This window comes from Phyllostomus hastatus, unplaced genomic scaffold (genome assembly GCF_019186645.2).
Source record: "Phyllostomus hastatus isolate PE091 unplaced genomic scaffold, TTU_PhHast_1.1 phas_contig_283, whole genome shotgun sequence".
NCBI classification, from domain to species: Eukaryota; Metazoa; Chordata; class Mammalia; order Chiroptera; family Phyllostomidae; genus Phyllostomus; species Phyllostomus hastatus.
In genome coordinates, this window is record NW_025333833.1 from 3,109,751 (window position 1) to 3,131,587 (window position 21,837).

Sequence of the window (21,837 nt, forward strand, 5' to 3'; positions counted from 1 at the left end):
AAATTACCAGGAAGTGGGCAATGATTTACTTTTTTAAGACTGACTCCTTTGAAAACCTAGCATTTTGAATTCCTTCCCATCCACACTAATGAAAACAACAGGGGAATTAGGACTACTACAAGATCATTTTCCAGACAGAGGAGACAATGTCCAGAAATGTCTTTTCCAAACTAAATCGTCTTAAACAAATGTTAGGGGTTAACTGTGAGGATGCCATGATTAAGTAAAACGGTTTCTATCATTGCAGCACAGCGCCTTGAATGCATCACCCAGTGGGCTAGAGATTATTGGTGGGCATATTAATCTTAACATTTTATGTTTTAAAAATAATAGGCATTTAGCTATTGCACTGGCAAGTGGCTATATTGAGCCCATTACATATTCACATAACTCAGTATTCATATGGATGTGGTTTGCAACAAAAGACAAAAAATAAGACACCGTCCCTAGGCAGAAGGCATACAATCTGAAAGGCATTAAGGTACAGGGGATAAAACTATAGGAACAGAAAATTTTATCTTAAAAAACTTTTTTTGGTATTAAAAGTGTCCAAGTCTTTGGTGATAATCAATGCCGTGCCTCAATGAAGCAGGTTTTGGAAGGGGTATTAAAGGAACGGTGCTCATTTGATTTGGTTTCCAGGATATGATGAACCAGTGATTGTCGCCGGTGGCACGAAGATGCTTCCCTGGGTAGCAGAATACTTGGGGCTGGAACAAAAACAAGATGGTAGCTTCTGCCCTCGATTTGGTTTAATTTACTTTATTTTTAAAATCCAGTTAATATGAAAGGGAATGTGGGTCTTTGCCATTTCTAAAAGGGAGAATGCTTTAAAAACAGAAATGGGAAGTGTCAAAATTAAGAAAAATAAACAGAGCCACGTCAGTCTAGAAAGAACCAGGAGAACAGCAGAAATCAGGAGAAGAGTCAAAGGCAATGATCACAGAGCGACGGAAGAATCAACAGGATACAAGGTTAACTACGAGGGGAAGGCTTAATATGAAATTTGTCTTAAGAGAAATTATTAACTTAAAATAATTTTGATGAAAAAGGGGAAAGATACTGTAAAATATTTATTTAATAAAAATAATTTTATCATCTATACAGAGTTGAATAAAAGTACAATAAATTACTTCCACTCATTTGCAAGACCACATACAGGACCACAGGCAAACTGGGCGCAGCGCCCTACAAACACGGCCGCACTCCGAGACGCAAGCGTGTCAGTGTCGTGCGTAAAGGCTCCATCGGCGTGCCGCAGACTTGGATTTCAGTTCCAGCCAAATGACACTTTGGTAACGTGAACAATTTGATGGCACCACAGTCCATTTTATGTTGGAAAATTAAATAAAACCCTTCGAATACCACTTTTCCATTTGTTACTGAGTAAACCAACGATTCCCCATGTTGCAAAATAAAATGAAAGATAAAATATAATTTCGAGTCTGCCACTCTCACATTATGTCCCCTTCCCACCCTTAATGTTTTCCCCTTCCCTGTATCTGCAAAGAGGCGAATGGCAAACGGCCGATTCTTATCCTATTCATTTGCTTCTAGAGCTTCCGCTTAAACCAAATAAATACATCAATTTTGCAGTCTTGACACTATTACTCACACTCTTTAGCTGTGTTATTCTAAAAAAGTTAACCCCCGTCCCCCAGCTGAAGACGGCTACCTAGATTCTTCTCAAGATAAGGCAACCAAGTCGGCTTTAAAACAGTGTTAAAATAGAGGGACCGAGCGGAAAGGGAGAAGGACTCGCGGGCATGGACAGCAGTGTGGTGATCGCAGCGGGGAGAGGAGTATAAGGGGACTAACCAGTAATGGAAAAAAATACAATAAATATTAAATTAAAAAAAGTGTTTATGTCTCCCATACTCTAGCAGCCACCTGGTAGGCTGATTTGAGGATTAAATGTATACGGAATAGTATTTGTTCAAGTACCTTGGAAATGGAATCATTAGCAGTTGTTGCTGTAAGCAAACATTCAAGATGATCCACTCTTAGAAGCAAAGGCAGATTGGATGTACAAAATGCAGGGATCACACCTATCCTGGTTCCTGTCCCACTGAAATAATCAAAAAGAGGCTGAGTTTGTGGAAAAGGCCTTGGAATAATCCAACTACCAATGACACCCTTATCTTGGATGTGAAGGACAAATATAAAAGCTCTAAATGGAGATGAAGTTATTTTAAAAAAAGGCCTTTTTGTTTTATTTTGGAAATAAAAGGGAATGAAAATACAGAGTGGGCTAGTTGCGTCTTTAGCCCATACTCTGACTTTTCTCCCAGGAATTAACAGCCCTTCATACTGAAGAATAAAAGACGAGGAAACCTATGTTACTCTTTCGGACTAGGTCTCTTCGTTCAGATTGTTAGCAGGCTTCAAAACTTGCCTTATTTTCTAACTGAATGAGCTTCTCTGGGAAGCATATGAATGATGCAAACATGTATTTCTAACAAAAATCTACATAAATACACAACTGTCAAGATGGGAACTGAGAACATTCATACAATGAATTTTTAAAAAATAACTTATTAGAAATGACACACTCCTTACAGGACAGGACACCTAACCAGAGCAAATATTGCTTGTGAGAAGAACACCTTTCATCTGCAGAAACACAAATGCACACGAGTAACACAAAACAAGAACTGAGTTGAACGGAGGCAGGTGCTGTTACAACATACTTCTGCCTTAAGCCGTAACATCTCGTGGTCCCTGCAAAGCCCCGGTCCCCACTGGGCCAACCTGGCTCGTCAGACACAGAAGCACTTGACCTGGGACACAGCAAACTCCCTTGCTCTCAAGCGCACAGCAGCACGTGCTGCCCGACTGTTTGCGGTAACCTGGTTTTCAAAATCAAGTTCTCTTTTGAATCAGAAAAAAAGTCATCTTTAAATAATCCACGAAATAAACTTCTGCTTCTCTGAACACTGTTATGTTACTCTTGGAACACACGTGTGGTCAGCTGGCTGCTTTGAAGCCATGAAATGCACATTCACAAGTGCGTGTCTACGCCGTGAGCATTAAGTGCGTCCCGAGACCGTGGCCGTGCGGAGCCCCTCTGTGAGCAGCAGCCGGGCGGCGGTGCCTACGCACTGGTTACTTCCGAACTTGACTCTGGGTCTTCCTGCCTCTTGTACTTCTTCATAACCGTGGCTGTACCGTTGGCCAGGAAAACCACAGCAATAAGTGCAAAATAGCCGGCGTAGATCAGGAACTAGAGCGGGGGAAAGAAGGCATTCATAGAATTAGCAGTAAGAACGTGAGCTGTTTCATGACATGTATGTAAACACACACACTTCAAAATGAAAACTCATTCAGTTTCTCCACAAAACTTCCAAACGCCGTGTGCTCACCCCGCGTGCCAGGCACCGGGCACACGCACAGGCGGCAGAGCGCGGCGGTCCGCAAGCCTGAGCACAAGCCCGGACCACGCCCTGGCTGGCCGTGCGACCTCGACTGAGCCACCGCGTCCCCCAGCCTTGACCCCACGGACCAAGTGGAGTTCACACTGCTGTGTTTTCTGCCTCGCAGGGGTGCCGGGAAGGGGCGAGCGCACGTCACGTGCGTGTTTGTTAGCATCATGCCGAAGCTGCTAACGCTCCTGTTTGTCTTTTCGTGGCTGTTGTCAGAGTCGTGGTCCCTGCCCTCAGGCTGACAGGCACAATACCTGGGTGTGACCGACAGGCCCAGTCTGAAGGTCAGGAACTTGGAATCTTCCCTAGAAGGGGGCGCAACTACGAGGTGGGGCAAAAACAGGTCTACAGTTGTGTGTGTGCACAAACACAGTAATTACTAATACAAGAATCACTGTGTTTCGAGCACGCACAACCATAAGCCCGCTTCCGCCCCGCCCGGTGTATTCCCTGGCAGGGCTACCCTTCATCTGGGTCTCCCCTAAGCCCGCTTTTTAATGCGACTGCATGATTTATCAACAACGGCACCGCCGTGCCCTCCTTAAAATAACTTACTGCATACTTATAAGCTGGTCCATGGGTTCAACAGAAGAGTAGCTCTAAGTCTTTGAGCCAATTTTCAAAAATTTGGATACATTTTCCTGTAGGGAACCTGTTAATGCGTCATGGCAGCCAGAGTGCCGGCACAGCCCACCACGGTCTGCCGTCCCACGGTCACACCCGTGATTCCTATAGCAGGGAACAGGCACTGCGCTTCTGCCCCGCCCTCCGCCCCCAGTGTGCGCACCCAGCTCCCCAGAGGTCTTCTCGAGACTTTCAGTGCTGGCAGCAGTTGGGACACTACTGTCACAGAAAGCAGTAAGCTCCCCCCCCACCCCCCACTCCTCCGCCTCCGCCTCCCCCTCCCTGAGGCAGCAGGCGCAGCGGGAGACGAGAGGCGTCAGGGTTAGATGCTGGTTTGAGCCCGAGTCCTGCCACCCCGTCGCCGACTCTGTGAGCTCACCGGTGCCCACCTGTCGGGTTCGTCTCACGTCTAACCCTGACGGCGCGACGAGACTCCACACGGCGAACCCGGTGCACAGAGAGCACTCCGGGCCCTTTACCTGCATTCTCTTCTCCTTTAGGGCTCGTCAGTAAAACAGAGCTGATTCCTACTGACGTGTCGGCTCTTTGTGTCCTGAGAGAACAAAGAGCGACGTGTGGCGGGAGCAACGGAGGAGCGGTCGCCTGGCCTGGGCCGGGGGTCCGGCGGGCACTTGTTCGACCGCCCGTTCTGTCGGAGCACAGAGCTCAGAGCTCAGGGCACACCGCACCTGTCAGCACGGTGCGGGATGGCTCACGCAACCACACGGTTCCTCAACGGGGAGCAGTGTGCGCAGAGCCCCGGGTGTCTGTGCAGGTGTTCTCGCAACAGGTCAAGAGTCGTACTGCTGTTCGTCACAGCCCGTCATCGCCTTGGCGTCTGCGTGAGGGGCTGTCACATAAGGGAGGCGGGAGGCCTGGCTGAGAGGCAAAGCAGGGCCCCAGCTCGCTCTGGGCAGCCAGGAGCCACGGACGGCAGGTGGCTGACGGGGGGCGACACTCGCTTTTCACTCTGCATCCGTCTACACTGTCTGAGTTTGTTTCCGTTAGGCACGCCCCGCTCTAACGCCGACGGCTGCAGGGCCGGAACAGACCTCACCTGAGTGGTGATGTCTAAGCCGAGGCCGCTGGCGTCCACCACGATGAGCGTGAGCAGCGTCTGCAGGGCCAGAGCGATGAAGGTGTTCACCCCGAACACCAGGGCGTAGCGCTCCATGCTGAGGTTGCTGGCGATCTGGAAGCTTCAACAAGGAAGGAAGAGGGAGGAATAAACAAGAATTTCTTCCTGGGTAGTTACAACGTCTCCTGTAACTCGGAAGGGTACCCCCCCTGTTGCTACAGTCAATTCCTTTCCCAACCAAGCGAAAAGTATTTGGTTGCTAAATGATGTAAATCTCGCCCTGGCTGGCACGGTCAGTGGATTGAGTGCGGGCTGTGAACCAAAGAGTCACTGTTTCAATTCCCAGTCAAGGCACAGGCCTGGGTTGTGGGCCACGTCCCCAGTCGGGGGCATATGAAAGGCCACCCCACACTGATGCTTCTCTCCCTCCCTTTCTCCATCCCTTTCCCTCTCTCTGAAAATAAACACCACCTTTAAATGGTGTAGATCTCGCGCAAACATCTGGGAACAGCAGGAACACGTGCACGAGGAAATAAATGAGCCCCGCCTACATGCTTGCTCAGGAGAACACAGCACAGTGCTTCCTCCCGCCTGCCTCCTTCAACTGGGCATCTCAGTTTCTTTGCAAAGAAACCAAAAGGTCTGTGCTATCACAGATTTCCGTAACAATTCCTTGAGGAAAACACCTACGTTGCTATGGTGATGAGCAGCATGTAGATGATTCTGAAGACCACGTAGGACGCGTAGCACACCCAGATGCTGCCGGCGGTGTCCATGGTGTACACCGCGGCGGCGATCAGGAGCGAGAACAGGGACAGCGTCATCTCTCCCCACGTGGACCAGGGTATCTTTATGTAGCCCACCGCAAAAACGGCAACGGCGCCTACAAAACAAAACGAGGAAAATAATCCAGTTATTTTGCTAAATAAATACTGTTTTTTGAAAAATTTAAAAATCAGCTTATTCCATTTTAAAAGCTGTGGACTTATAAAGAGGGCAGCTCAGGATCACCGTGGGCCTTGGAAATCAGACAGAGAACTTGGCCTCGACGGCATAAATGCTGTGGAGTCGGTGTGAGGGGGAGACTGAGGCAGGGCAGTCGGCAGCGAGGCGGTCAAGGAGGCCCCGGACCCCGGGATGCTGCCGAGGAAACGCGGCCCGGGCAGGAGCAACGTCCAGCAGAACCGCTGTTCCCAGCGGGGCACCGCGGTGGGACGGGGCACCTCCCCTCCTCACTGAGGAGCCGCCGAGGACGTGGCAAGGGGGCACCTCTGCCCTCTGGTGAAAGGGCGATAATGACAGTGACAGCTAAAGTCTGCAGGGGGCTTTCTCAGTGCCAGGCACAGGTCTGCGTGTTCACCGAAGTCACGTAAGGCCTTCCAAACACCTTCCAGAGACATGTCAACAAAGTAGAACGGTCAATGGCATGGGCTCTGAGTTCAAATCTTGGCCTTAGGACTCACCATCTCTAGGGCCTTGGGCAAGTTACTCACAAAACTGTCTGCGATTTCGTCACCTATAACGTGGGAATGGTAACTGCACCTACCTCGGGAATTCAGTGAGGGCTGAGCTGACGCACACAAACCAGAGCTGGGAATACTCGACTCCCTCTCCGCTGTCCCCTCCGATGGGGGAGGGGGAAAGCCCGCCGCCAGCCGCCAGAGGAGCCCCCGCCCGCCCGCACCGCCCGCCCGCCCGCACCGCCCGCAGCACTGCTCACCCAGCAGGGTGGACACGGCCTCCACGCCCCCGTTGTAGACAGCAGCGTGGCGGGAGGGCATCACCTGCTCCCACAGGCCCTGCGCGTAGTTGATGACCTGGAAGTAGCCGCAGGTGGACAGGGCCCACCACACCGACCAGCAGAGCAGCGGGCGCGAGGAGTAGCACACCAGGAAGTCGCGCCACAGCACCTTCAGCACCAGCAGCCGGTCCGCCGGGGGCTCCTGCGCAGCGAGGGGGGGGGGGGAGAAGCAGCTCAGCCACCACGAGGGCACCTGGGCAGGACGCAACCGCACAGACCCCGTTTTCCGTCGGACAGACACCACTCCTCTCCCTTGTGAAAACGCATACACGGGGAGGCAAGAGTAGCTTTACAGCTGTTCGCACGGGACATTACACAATGACAAACACTACAAAAATAAGCCCTGTGTTTGCATGCTCACAACTGGAAATCTGCTTTTGCCCTACCCTGTACTACATATGTCTTAGCGATTGTATTTATCTTCCCAGGGGGAAAAACACATTTCCATACAATTTCTGCTCTAGCTGCTCCATGAACGTCACTACGTCTTACATGTCATCAGCCCAGCAAAGGACGCACTGTTCACGAGATGAAGCGGAAAGGAGGTCAGAAGCGGCCACCCCAGCCCGAAGGCGCCGACAGTCCACGCGCCCCGCACGGCGGGAAGCAACAGGGAGAATCGGTGACGGCCCAGTCGCTCTTCAGTTCGAGCCCCGCTGCGAGAACCTGCCGTCCTCACTGCTGCCGGGCCCATTGAGCGGTAACGGCTAATAGGGTAGAAACCTTAGAACTAGACCGAAATGTCAGCAGCCGTCCTCTGGGGAGTGGGGCAATTTGTGACTTTAAATTTTCTTTCTTGTACACTGCATATCACCCAATATTTATAGGAAATATTACTATGATATCGAGGTAATGAAGCTACTGTGCTTATAATTGAGCGAATCAGGACACTCCTGAGCTATGCACCGTCCCCAGACTACGCCAAGAAGTCGGCACGCAATTCCAGACACCCCGCGAGGTTCCTCCGCCTGCAGCTGTGCCGAAAGTCTCCCCCAGCTAAGTGTGGCATGGTGACTGAGCCTCGGTCAGAGGACAGGAGTTTTACTTCTCTGGTGAGCATGGAAGGGCAAAATGACAGAAGCCAAAGGGACCAAAGGGAAGCTGCCCACAGCACAGCATGCAGGAGCCAGGATGTGTCACAGGAGCCACGTGACAGGGTGATGACACCCATGGCGGCAGCCTGACCCAACCACCCCCCCAACCCTCCAGCTGGTGGGCAGCCACAAGTCTTGCATCAGAACCTCCAGACGTTAAAAGGTTACTTCTTCCTGCCGTCAGCCCCTTGACACCTTTATTTATCCTTTTTTAAACTGAGGTATAATTTACCTAAAATATATCAGTTTCAGATATACATGATTCAATATTTGTATACATTACATAATGACCACCACAGTAAGTCTAGTTAACTTCTGTAAACTTACACAGTTACAAACTTTTTTAAGATCTGTTCTCTTAGCAGCCTTCAAACATGCAATGTAGTATTTTTAACTGTCGTCACCGTGTTGTACATTTCATCCTCAGGACCGACTTATTTTACAACTGGAAGTCTGCACCTCTTGACACCCTTACACCTTTCTCCTGTCACCCAGTCCCTGCCTCTGGCCACTACCACTGTTCTTTGCATCTATGAGCTTGTGGTTTTGTGTTTTGTTTTTCTGTTCCAAATGTAAGTGAAATCATATGGTAGTTGTCTTCTTTTTGACGTGTTTCACTTTGCATAATACCCTCGACGGGCACCCATGTTGTTCCAGACGGCAAGAATTCATTCTTTCCGACGGCTGCGTGATACCCCCTGTACGTGTACACACCACATTTTCTGTACTCGCCCATCCACGTGTGGGCACCGAGGCTGTTTCCAGGTCTCGGCTATTGTAAATGGTGCTGAACTGATGCGCAGGGAAAATGTTTCTCAGTTCGTGTTTTTGTTTTCTTCGGATAAATACCCAGCGGTGGGATTGCTGGGCCATACGGTGGTTCCGTGGAGCCTCTGCACCGTTTTCCACGGCAGCCGCACCAACTCCCATTTCTATCAACAGTGCTGGAGGGTCTCCTTTTCCCCACATCTGTGCCAGCCTCGTGACCTCCTCCTTTTCCCCACATCTGTGCCAGCCTCGTGACCTCCTCCTTTTCCCCACATCTGTGCCAGCCTCGTGACTTCCTCCCTGTTGGAGAACAGCCATTCCAACAGGTGTGAAGCAATATCTCATTGTGGTTTTGATTTGCATTTCCTTGGCGATGAGAAATGTTGAGTGTGTCTCTTCATGTATCTGATGTCCACCTGTATGTCTTCTTTGGAAAAATGTCTACTCAGATCCTTCCCTTATTTTATTTTAATTTTATTTTTAATTCTCCCATTTTTAACTGGACTTTTTTGCTATTGTGTTGTATTACTTCTTTATATCTTTTGAATACTAACCCGCTGTCGGATACATGGTTTGCAAACATTCCCTCCCGTTCCGTAGACTGCCTTTTCATTGTGTCGATGGTTTCCCTTGCTGTGCGGCTTTTCAGTTCGATGTAGCGCCGCTTATTTTTGCTGTTGCGGCTTTTGCTTTTGGTGTCAGGTTCAAAAAAATCACTGCCAAGACCAGCATTGGGGATCTTATTAACTGCGTTTTCTTCTAAGAGTTTATGGTTTTAGTTCTTACGTTCAAGTCCCAATCCAGTCTGAGTTAATGGGCAGCGTCTTCTTTAAACAGAACCTTTAGAAGGCACAGTTAGGTGTTCACAATACCAAGTTCAATGCCACTCTTTGCTTAGCTTAGTTGGTGCACAGGGAGATTTATCTACAGTCAAACCAATGGCTACGATGGAAATTTTTGAGAGTGAGTCTGACAGACTTACTGTTTGCCAGAACACGGTCCTGCCAGTCAGGGCTGCACCTCATTGTGGTTTTCATGGCTGGCCCCTTACTGCCACTCAGGTCTCAACTCAGACATCGGCTTTTCAGAAAGCCTTCGGTCCCCTTAGGCGATCACGGCTTCTCCCTACCACAGTCACTTGCCAGCCCGTTACGCTGTTTATTTTGGCTCCCGCGGTTCATTCCCCTTTTCTGTAAAATCACGATCAAACCACCTGCCCGCCTACACACTCTCCTTTACCGTAATCACTACAGTGATGGTTTACGGCTCAATCACGGGCTTTGTCAACAGCAAACGGCACTGCAGTCTCCGGGCCCCACGTTCTGACTCTCCCTCCAGCGTGCCAAGGAGGGACGTCAGTGTCGTCGGGCGGCGCGGCGGCCAAGCAGCACTGCCTGCCTGTTACGGTGTCTGCGGCAGAGCCAAGGACACCCCGGAGTTGGCCCGAACCCTGACTTTTACCGCACTGTAGCCAACGGGATGGTCCTGACCGTGGCGGCCCCCCACAGGGAAAGACTTCACAGAGCAAACCAGAGACTGAAGTGAACCTCACGTACACTCTTACATCACGTGTAGGAGGACAGGTGTGTGATTCCGCACAGGTCACTGTCCCTGACCCCAGTCCTTATCGCTGAAATGAGACGGTGGGGAGATCCCAAGTCCCTTGACCTTTAAGATGCTGTGATTGTTCTACGACCTGTGCCTAGAATCACTTCTAGCTCTAAAGTTTTATAATTATCCAGCACGTCAAGTACTGGCATTTTGCATATCTATGAGCAACGCATATAAAATTTCTCCACGATGATGGATTTGAAATCATTAGCTGACTTTAGGTTTCACCTCAGTGGGTAATAAAAATCGATTTAGTGGGTGATGATTACATTATAAAAAATTGATTGGGATGTGTCAAGATAAAATATTGTGTTGTAAAAACCTTTGTTTCAGTTATACCTATAATACACACACACTCCTGAGCACTGGCTGCTATGTAAAATGTTTCTTACTGAGTAGTTTTCTATTCGTGTTCAAAAAGTTTAACACTCACTGGTCTGCAAAATCTTTAGAACTACGGCCTATATGTCAATATTTAAAAATACATATTTTTATAGGTATGTATAGACATACCAATCTTAGCTAAAGCCATTTTAACACATTTAAAACAGGTTTTTAGAAACAGTTCTTATTCCGATTTTTCCACGAGACCCATCAAATGATTGTTTGTAGTTCCTTCCCTCCCTCATCAACCCTCTGTCGCCGCTCCGGCGTCGCTGAGCGAGCTGCCAGGGAATCAGCATTTCATCTCGGCTCCGTCCCTGGTAACCCTGACTGAGCTGCCCACACATGCCCTAATTATCGGGGCGCGTTTCATGGTAAGCGTCACCCAGGCTCCACAGTGTGACCCTAGCTCTGGGGTCATGACCTGAATTTCAACTGGTCACCAGAAGCGAAGAACGAGGGCAGGCAAAGCAGCACAGTTTTCCGTAAGGACATCAGACGCCACGTTGAAACCACGCGGGTTACCCCAGGTGGAGGAGAGCCAGACTGGACTCCCGTGGGTCCTGCCCTCCCGGCCGGCCCACGGGGCTTGCGGGACTTCACGCCTGCCCTGGGGCTTCACGTCGGCTGGAGCCCATCTGCAAGGCTGGAATGGGAACAGTCCTACGTCCAAGCGTGTCCCGGGACGGGTGAGACTAATTCGGTGTGTTTGGAATGAATCTTGCCCCTCACAGCTTATAACCTGATAGGAAAGTAACAAGCTTTTATTTAAAAAAAAAAAAAAAAGGCAGGGAGGCAGTGGCGCTTCCCGGCTGGGGAGAATGGATGGATGAATTGTTCTGATGCCATACCTCTCTTCTAAGAGACAATTTCATCGTCACACTTCTAACACTTACTTCGCCTTCTTACATATTCCTTTAAATATTCCTTTTGAGCCTCTTCTCCTGTATTATGCACTACTGTCCCACTTCAGTGAAGTATTCGAATTAAAATCAAGACATCTCTAGCACGGAAGAGGAAGGTAACGCCGCCTATCCTTAAGTGCTCTGGGCTTCCATTCAGAAACTGGAAGCAGAGACTCATCATTTGTGGGAATCGCTTCCTCTGTTCATTTAGCAAAGATGTCGTGAGTGCTTCATTTCTATGCCAGGTGCTGGGGGTGGGAAGATGAAGGAGAGGCAGCCCTTGCTGTGGCTTCTGAGACGGCCCTGACGCGCACACAGGGGCGTGCTGCGCCAGTCTGACCCGGCAGGTCACTCCCTCTGGGGAAACACATCTGCCGTCCCTAATTTAAGTCAGCCCTGTTTTGAATGAATGAGCGAACCAACCAACCAACGGAGGTTAAAACCAGAGTCCACATGAAGACAAGGTCCTGCAAGAGGGCGTTTCCTGTCTGTCCTGTTTTTCCACTGTGAGTCTGCCCCCCCCGCCCCCAGGAGAAACCGTAAGACTTAATTTAAGGCCGAACTCACCGGCTCCTCCGTGGGCGGCTCTTCCGCACGCAGGGGGAGTTTTGACTCGGCGTCCTCCCAGCCAGGAAGGTGGTGGGAAGCCACGGTATCATTGACAATACCGCCGTTCTGTGTGACGCCACCGTTCTGCACCTTGAGACCGTCCACCCCCTGGCGGGTGGGATGCACGTGGTGGAAGAAGAGGCTCTTCTGCGGCATGGGCAGGAACCAGGCCACGGCAAAAGCCACGGAAACACAGGTGAGAGAGATGACATTCAGGCTGAACAGGGTCCAGCCCGCCACAGAGACGAGGATCTGCCCCAAGACCGAGCCCACCGTGAAGCCCACCAGGGTGGCAGTCCGGCTGTAACTCGTGACCTTCTGGTACTTGCTCAGGTCGACCACACTGTAGATGTAGGAGTAGTAGGCGATCTCGGTGGCCGTGGCGGTGCCGTAGAAGAACTCCAAGAACTGCACGGCCAGCAGCCCCTGGGCGTAGAGCAGCATGAACCACGTGACGATGAGGCTGAGGCCCTGCAGCAGGATGACGGGCTTGTAGCGGAGGTAGTCTGTGGCGAGGAACACGGGGAACAGCAGCACCAGGTAAGAGTAAGTCCACACCGGGTAGATTTCATTGAAGACCTGACGCGCAAAGGAGGATAAAAACCCATCAGTGGTTTCAAAGGACCTGGAACATGCGTAACAGTTTATTCTCATAAAACAACTGACCGACCCCTCAAAACCATCACCTTACCAGCCGAAGAAGCCAGGACCGCAGTTCTGACGCTTGTTTGGAATATACTTCCGCATTTCCACTCCGTCATCTGTGTCCTAAGGGCCTCCCCATTCATCAAGGTCTAGTTCAGAGGCCCCCTCATCCTGAAGACTGCCAGAGCTTACAGTCTTTGTGCCACAACATGCAAAGCTCTTTCTTTTTTAGTGTATTTTTATTTTTTAATAGTTTATTTTTATTGTATTTTTTCCACTACCTTTTATCTCCCCATCCCCCCGTAATCACCACTCTGTTATCTGTATCCGTGAGTTAAGTTTTTTGGACTCGATCCCTCCACCACCACAGCCTCCCCCCAGCAGAGCTGTCCGCCTGCCACGTGGACATCGCTTTGTGCACGTCACCTCCCCAGCGGCCCCACAGCGCTGGTGCTCGGCCACGGCGGCACATTTCCCAAGGAACCCTAAAAATCTGGAATGCCTAGCCATGGGCATTCTTTAACAACCTCCCAGGAGATTGTAACATGACCCAGAGCTGAGAACCACGGCCCTGTAACTCCCTTAAGGGTGACTCATCTGCACAACCTAATAGCCAGTGTACTGTTGAGGAGATACTTGGCTCAATAAATGTCTTGAAAACAAATGTTTTGGAATCCTCGTCAATTCTTTCTTCTAGCCACAGGGTAGGGAGCCTTGATCTCACTGCTGGATTGATTAGGGCTGATTTGATTTCTCTGATTTTGTTTTGTTGCTTTGCGAACGCAGAGAAAAAAATGGTAAACCTGTTTACAATCTTGACAGAATAATCTGTGGATGGTGGGATTATGGGCAACTTCTATGTCCTCCTTTTTGCTTGAAAAAAAGAGTAGTGTTGGCTGTTTTCTTTTTAATGTATTTTTAAAATCGGGATATAATAAAAATAATCTTTAAACTTTAAACCATTAAGACCTCAGCTAGAATTCCATTTTCATCATTTGCTGTGTGATCCTAAATTTCTTTGGGCGCTCCTTAGACTCAGTCTGCATTATCAGTGAGAGAGGAATAAGACCTGAACCAGAGGGTTGGTTGTTGTTAGGGTCAGATGAGAGAATGTGTGCAACTCGCTCCACTTTATTCGTTGGTCTGAAGGGGACACGCTGACCCCTGGGAACAGTATGAATCAGCTACATTAACTGAACTGTCACCCCTATGTCTGCAGTGACAGTCCTTGTAGGGGACTATTCCCTCCTCTTACATGTGCCCAGTGTCTAGCAAGGTCTAGACCAGTCAGTTTTGAAAGATCACTTTGAATTCTGCACCAGCGGCCCCAGTTCTTAAGGGCTTTCTGAAAGGTCATCTTGGTGCCAAGCTCAACACTTTGCAGCGGAGCACTGTAACCCCCTCCTTGTCCGAGGGTGACTTTCTTTTCAACTCCTGTGCATCCCCCAGTTCACCCAGGTGCAAAATGGGCTAACGGCTTTAAGGTTTTTTAGAGGAACGACTAAGTAAACAGTTATTGTAAAACCTTCTCCCAGTACACACCAGAACTAGAAAGGTAAAATGTGATCTGAAGCACATTCCAGACTTGACTTGTTTCTGACTGGCCGCACAGCGAAAGTGACTTGTCTAATGGCCTCACCTTCATGAAGCTGGATCTAATTTGTGTTTGTAAGTCACTTACAACCTCCACTGGCTCGCCTTCCTTCTGAAACACCCTCCGCGACGCCCCTCGGCATCTGCTCTTCCCGTGTTCCGGCCCGTGCCTTTGGTCTCTGACCTCTCCACTCTAGTACAGCCGTGTGCCGAGACACGCCACAGACCTCTCAGTAAGAGCTGGCCGCAGGTGGTTAACTGCCAAGTTCTCATGACATAAATCTCATCCTTTCAATCGCCAATTTAAAGTGTTGATACTTACAGGTCTGTTTCTACTCCTAATACAAATCCACAGCATAGACAATGAAGACGGGGCAAAGTCACATTGCCAGGCCTGCAAGGCCAAGCGCAAACAAAAATAAGAGGCCGGTGGGCGGAGGTGGGGGGGCTGGGGAAGAAACCAGACGGCCTCCCTCTAACTCGCTCCAAGCGCCTTGCTCCAAGCAAGGGGCGGGCCCCAGGGGAGCGTCCCTCTCCCAGGACGAGCAGCACCGCAGCAGCAGCACATCCGCGGCCGCTGCCGAGGGGCCGTGTCCTGGGCAACTCACCTTGCCGACACGACCCCATGAATCCCAGCAACCCTGAGGGGAAGTGCCTGCCATCCCCATTTCACAACCGAGAAACTCGGCCCCAGAGCAGGTTCAGGAAACCGTCCCATGTCACCGCAGCCATGGCCTGGCAGGGGGAGAACGGAACCCAGGTTGCTGACTCCACGGCACTCGGATGCCCCACCTCTCCGACCGATCAGCTGTTCCGGATCACGCGCGGTGTTCCGGGGTTACTTCTGATGCCTGCGGCAGCTTTCTGGACCTGCCCGGGGGAATTTACAGGGCAGTCACAGAGAGAGAAAGACCACATCGCCGGAGGGCAGCTGCTGGGTTTCCAGAAGAGCAGCATTCTCTCCCAGTGCCTCCAAGGAGACGCTGTCACACCGGAAAAGGCTTCTTTGGCGGATACTTTTAATCTTGGAGGGAAACTTCCTACATGCCAAAATGCACAGGTTCCAGACGCCGCTGTCCAGACCCTGGGCCGCACCTTCTCTCAGGTAAAATCTGCCATGTGAGCAAAAGGAACTGACTTCCCCCTAGGGAACCTTTCACAGCTCTTTGGGTCAGAGCTTGTTTGTGCTTTTCTCGGAGACAGAAACGTCAAGGGGGCCCGTGTGGTTTGAATGTCTAATTCAGATTCAGGCTTTGTTTTTGAATCAAGTTGCAGTTAGACAAGTAGTTAATAAGCAATGATTCGCATAACACTGCTTTCAAGCTGTATATGGAGAGCAGAGGAGGAGGAGTAAAAGGTGGAGGAGGAGGAGACAACAAGGACAACAAAATGGAAGAAGAAAATGAAGCCTGCTCTCGGAGAGTTCGAGACCCGGTGAGGGCCAGACAGACAGACAGACAGACACACACACACACACACACACACACACACACTCGCATCGCTGACCAGGGAGGCAGGAACACGCGGCTGCTGCTGTGTGATGGGCCTCAAAGGCGAGGCCGTGGGGGCTCACCGAGAGCCACCAGCAGATCCGTGTGGGAGGGTCACTCCCAGCTGAGATCTCATCTTCCAGTCCGGGCCAGTGGATGAGCCCGTGAACACGCTGGACTTAGGACCGAGAGATGAGTGTGGGGGAGCCCGGGCATGCGGGAGGAAGAGGCCGGCAGAGGGAGGGAAGGCTGCGGAGGAAGTAAGAGCCAAGTTCTGTAAAGCTCTGAATCAGGCGCAGCGGGCGGAATGTTTTTTTAAGAAAATCGGAGAAAAGTACTGAATGCCTGTCAAATCCCTTGCTAAAAAGGACAAAAAGATAAATGACCTTGGGGATAAAGAGCTCTATTTTATTAAATGTTTGGCTTTCCACTAGTGGGATACAGTCAAATTTTAAAGCCTGTTTAAAACTTTAAAAGTGGCACCTAAAAGAGTTTAATATTTTTCCTGGAACCTAAGAAAAAAATCCTTTGTGAGTCTGTCTGTCCTTTTTCTCCTTTCGTCTTTGGGCATGGTGAACAATAGCTCTATTTACGGCGATCCAACTTGACACTTCTGAAGTCCTCTAGAGGAGGAAGTCCCAGCTTCAACACAAACATCACAGACCATGACTAAACATTCACTTTGCCTAAAAATCTCGTCGTATTTTTCATTTCACTGTCCACCGGCGAGAGCACGCAGTCGGCCAGGAAGGAGAGCAAAGTTATTTCAATTATTAGATTTAAAAAAAAAAACCCTAGGGTTCCAGAGAGGGCGAGCAGAGGCACACGGCACAGAGCCCACAGACTCAGCCCTGACTCCCGGGCCCACAGAGACCGAGGACACTCCTATCCCCAGGTACTCCCTTCTCAAACCCTGCCCTCTTCCTCATCGAATTTGCATAACAGGAGGGTGCTATGTTTTTGTTACATAATCAGCAAGTGTTTCCTGGGCCTGGTACCTGTGCTTTATTCCTCTGTCCCCTGCACACACCTCGCTCACTCTGGAAAGCTTTCTGGTAAGACAGGGCGCGTGACGGAACATCCCACAGCAGCTCAGCCCAGGGCACGTGACCAAACAGATCGGCTTTCAAATATCAACACTGGGAGAAGGTTCTCCCCCCGCGCTTCTCCGCCAGGCAAGGTGCACACACTGATCACATGGCAGTTCGCATGAAACTTTCATTGTCAGCAGCTCCCCAGCAGTGTCAGTTCAGCCCCAGTGGCAACACCTCTGATCTGCGGTTGTGTTGGGCATCCGGGATCATTCTCATATTTACTACGGTCACTTTCTTCTTGTAAAAAGAGAGTGCCGGTTCACAAGAGTCAGCCCTTTCCACTTAATTACCAATACTAAGATTCAAATGTGTAATAACTGCGGCAGTCTTTGGTGGAGTGGCGCATGAGACTGAGAAACAGAAGATCCAGAGTTGAGTCAAAGTCCCCGACATACTCGCTGGAGGTGGGACCATGAGAAGCTCAAATGAAACCCTCCACCCAGGACTGAACACCCAACTTTCAACTCCCTGTTCAACGACCTTGAACACGGAGGAGCAAAGCAACTACCAAGTGGGGCCGTGAGTCACTACATCCTGCTCTGACCTGTTATTCAGGGACACCAAGCCACTGCTCGAAATCAGTGACGAATCGCAGGGAGAGGAGTGAGGTTTAGACAGGAGTATCTCACAGCAGCTGGGAGGAACAGGGAGCATGAGAAAACAGGGCCGGCCAACAAGTGCCCACTCTGCCTGCGCCCTTTGCAGTGTTCCAGAAAAGATCACCAGACCTGAGCGTTCGTTCAGGCTTTGCAGTGTTCTAGGAAGAGGACGCTGACCTTGCTGTATTTTGGTTTTGTGGTGGGGGCACCTTGAGCGTAGTTCCTTTTTCAGTTAACATGTCTTTCTTCTTTGAAAGCAAAGCGTTGCAGCTGACCATAAGCTTTAATTAAGAGTTAAACACGCTTTGAAAGTACACAGTGCACTTCTGAAGTCCTCATAAACCCTCATCTAAGGAAAACCAACCAGCAAGGAGCTCTTCAGCGTGGCCCGTGGGCTCTCGATGACTCTGAACATCACAGAGGGACTGAAGCTTTGCAAGATCTCACCACGTGATTGAGCAAAGCTAACATCTGTGAAGCAACTATTCACAGGCAAGAAAAACTGTAATTAAACGCCAACTCTGTGATACCATCTGAGTATCTGCTTTTATCCCAGGAGGTGGGGTTGGGGGGCCGCACATCCTTGGACACAGAGTCATCCAACTAGGATTCAAGCCAAATTGAGATGACGGGCTCTAGTCCCGTGCTGTCCTTGTCCCGTGCTGTCCTTATCGGAGCACATCCATCTCGTCAAAGGCAAACAGAGTCAAGTGTGAGAAGGAAGGGGGTGCAGCAGGGGGGGAGGGGCGGGCCCTTGCAGAAAAGCAGGTGTTACACAGCATCTGGTTCCCTGCTTTCCGTCAACAAATATTTACTACACCTTTACCATGCCCAAACTACAGCTTGCTGTTTGCAGTTTTTGGGTTGTTTTTTTTTTTTAATCCCAATACACTCCCCCCCACGGTGTCCCCCTGCCCGCCCCCGGCCCCCAGCAGGAACTGCGGGACGGGCCTGAGCACAGGGGGACTGAGCTCCACGACGGCACCGCCACCCCGAAGCCCGGCAGCACCGGGGATCCGGACCCGCGTTGGAGTCACTGGCAGAAAGCGCGCCCCGTAAATGCAACGCGCAGACACACGGCCCGAATTCGTTCAGCGGCCAGGGGACGCACGGCCAGGGGACGCCCTCCAACTGGGAAAGTCGCAAATGTGCCCGGGAAGGCTCCGGCGCGGCCCCCGCCCTCCCCCTTCCCTTAGCCGCAGCCCCGCCGCACGCCGGCCGCCGCTCCCGCCACGCCGGGCCGCGCGTACCTCCCGCTCCGTCAGGTTCTTGTCGGGCCCCAGCAGGTAGGGGGTCAGGAAGGGCTCGGACGGCCTGAGGTTGGCGAAGAAGCCGTAGGAGCAGAGCAGCGAGGTGGGCAAGAACCAGCCTTCGCGGGGAACCCGAGCCGTGCGCAGGAGCATGGTGGCCGCCGCCGCCGCCGCCCGCCGGGACCCCGGGCCGGGGACATCCATCCGGGGCGCGAGGGGCGGGGACCCGGCCCGGTACCTTCCTCCTCCGCCACTGGAGCGAGGTTCAGAGGCTGCCCCAGCGCCCGCACCTGTCGCCGCGCGCGGCGCCTCCCCTCCGCAGGGCCCGACCCTTCCGCGAGGCTCACGTGCAGAGGAGCCCCGCGCGGCCAAAAAGGAGAAGAAGGGGGCGTGCCCTAATGCTGACGCCCCGCAACGCCTCCAGGCTGAGAGCCAATCACAGAAGACGTCTGGATACCGCTTCTCTTCCATTGGTCGGTGGCGGCACCCCTGGCCAGGGTGTAGGACAAGCACGGAAAGCCCTTACGGCGGCGGCGGCACCCGCTAGGGGACTGGGGGCGGGGGGCTCGCACCAGGTCTCTGCTACCGCTCGCCTGTGAGGGCTGCTCCGTGTGGGTCGAATCCCCGCCGGAAGAAGGGGTCCCCGTCCTTCATTCTCTGTCACCGTCCCTCGGGACGCCCATTCGGATTCTCTTTTCTCGGAGACTTATGGGCAAGGCCTGACAGTCCCTCTGGGGCAGGGCTGCGCCAGCTCTCGCGGTTTAGGTCTTGTTCAGCTGCACTGAAAGGTTCTAGAAGCCCCGGGGCATTTACCGAGAACCCTAACCGGAGGAAAGTACATAAAACATCGTGAGAAGAAGGAGCCAGCTAGTCCCTGAACACAAAGACCTTCCTGGAGGGCCAAAGAGATGTAGCTCTGTGTTGTCACTTTTGCAAGCAGGATACGAAGAGAATGCTATAGGCTGTTTTTAAAAGGAAATTTTGAATCAGTAAAGCAATTGTGAAATACCGCCTATCTGTTCTTAATAAAATAAAAAAAAATCTTCGCATGGTTTTCAAGGGCAAAGCATGACGAGAAGCCCCAGTTCTTCCTTTCATTTCTCCGTAAGCCTCTTTCTGCCTGACGCACAGCCCGACTCCTTCCCAGTCTGCCCGTTGCAGACCAAGCTGCAGCACTGGAAGCAATTTTCTCAGCGCAGTGTAATGAGCCCACACAGAACGCTTTCCAACTCTGTTTTGCTTCAATGTATGCTACAACCCATCCAGCTCAATTTTTCTCCTTCATAAGCAAATGGTACTTTTTGCAGAAAGGATACTTTTTCAAATCAATCCCAAAAAAGAAATCTCCCAGAGGGAGCAGTGCCAGTAAAAGGAAAGATGATTTGTTTCTAAGGCTGTACAAGTGGATGCACCAAAATACATGAATTGATTACTCTCTAAAGAAATGCAGTGGTTGGTGTAGCAATGAGTCTCAAAGTGTGGTCTAGGAAGCCCAAGGGGTTCTTTGGGACTTTTTCAGAGTTCCTCAAGGTCAAGCTCCTTTCATAATCATTCTCAGACTTTCCTTGTCCACTCTAGAGACCACGTGATGTGTGATGGCATCAACACTGAAGGCTCAGAGAATGTGTGCTTGTATATTTTTGTGTTTAAAAACTTTCCAGACTTAATTTCTAATGGGGCATTTATCAATAGATATAACTCACAAAAACCAAGTTCTCAAAACTAGGAGTCTTAAGACTAAAGAGTGAGAACTTCTAATATACGTAATACCATCATATGGTCCGTTCATCCTGACTACAGAGAGAACACCGCCAGTCCTCTTGGCAAGCGCTTTGCATGAACATTCGATGCTTTAGGAAAAGACAAGAAAGAGAAAGAAAACCAGGACAGGCCTCAGAAAGAGAAGGCCACCTACTGTCCCTTGCCCGAGGCTCGCAGACCTGAACTGTGTTCATCACTGGCTGTCAACCTTTTCCTTGGTACAAATCACTTAGGCACCTGGAATCTCCTTTGCAATGTTGGGCATTAACAAATAACTGATCTTGAATTGGGTAGAAACTTTTTTTTTACTAGTTTCCTCTAAGAGGACAAGGTAGGCAGAATTCTAAGAATGACCCTTGCCCTTGTACAATGCCCCTCTGTGTGTGTGTGTGGGGGGGGGATGAACCCAATCTGATGAGATAGTACCACTGTGATTGTTACATTATACGGCAAAATTGAGAATATCCAGGTGCGCTATCGAATCGCACCAGCCCTTCAGAAGCGGTGAACTGTCTTCTGCTGGTAGCAGAAGCAGAAGGCAGAGAGATATTTGAAGAAAGACTGGGGGTGCTGGTGCTGGAGGAGGCTATGTGCCAAGGGTGTGGGCACCCTGTAGCAGTGGAGATTGATGACAGGCACAGGAATCGGGGAGTTCGGTCCTACGGTCACAAGGAATTGAATTCTGCTGACAACCGAAGGGAGTCTGGAAGTAGACTGTTCCTCAGGGCTTCCAGAGGAGCCCAACACCTTAATTCCTGCCTGTGAAGTTCTAAGAGAAGCCCCCCAAACCCACCTGGACTTCTGATCTACAGAATCGTGAATAAAACTGTGGTTATATATTTTTTATGACGTTGAATTTGTGGTAACTCGTGCAGCAACAGGAGACTAACAGAGGTACGCAGAATATATCTCACACACGGAGGTCATGTTTACATAGGATGAGATTTCCCATTAAATGTATGTAAGTGTCCAGCTGGGTGGCAGTGGTTCATCCCCAATGTTGGAGCCTCTAGTTCTAAGACATGTTGCCGCCCCAGAAGGAGACTTGTACCCACTGAGCACTCACTCCCTACCCGCCGTTTCCCTGGCCCCCGGCACACACTGATGTG

The 21,837-nt window shown here is 50.7% G+C and overlaps 1 protein-coding gene across 1 annotated transcript; it reads right to left on the reverse strand.

The window, feature by feature from the left end:
* Positions 1-830: 830 nt before the first annotated feature.
* Positions 831-19,326, reverse strand: SLC19A2 (solute carrier family 19 member 2). The gene is made up of 6 exons (XM_045838745.1): positions 18,968-19,326; positions 12,255-12,875; positions 6,845-7,067; positions 5,815-6,007; positions 5,104-5,245; positions 831-3,223 (listed from the first exon to the last, which is right to left on the reverse strand). The coding sequence occupies exons 1-6, from the start codon at positions 19,169-19,171 to the stop codon at positions 3,095-3,097; spliced, it is 1,512 nt and encodes a 503-aa protein (XP_045694701.1). The 5' UTR covers positions 19,172-19,326; the 3' UTR covers positions 831-3,094.
* Positions 19,327-21,837: the final 2,511 nt, after the last annotated feature.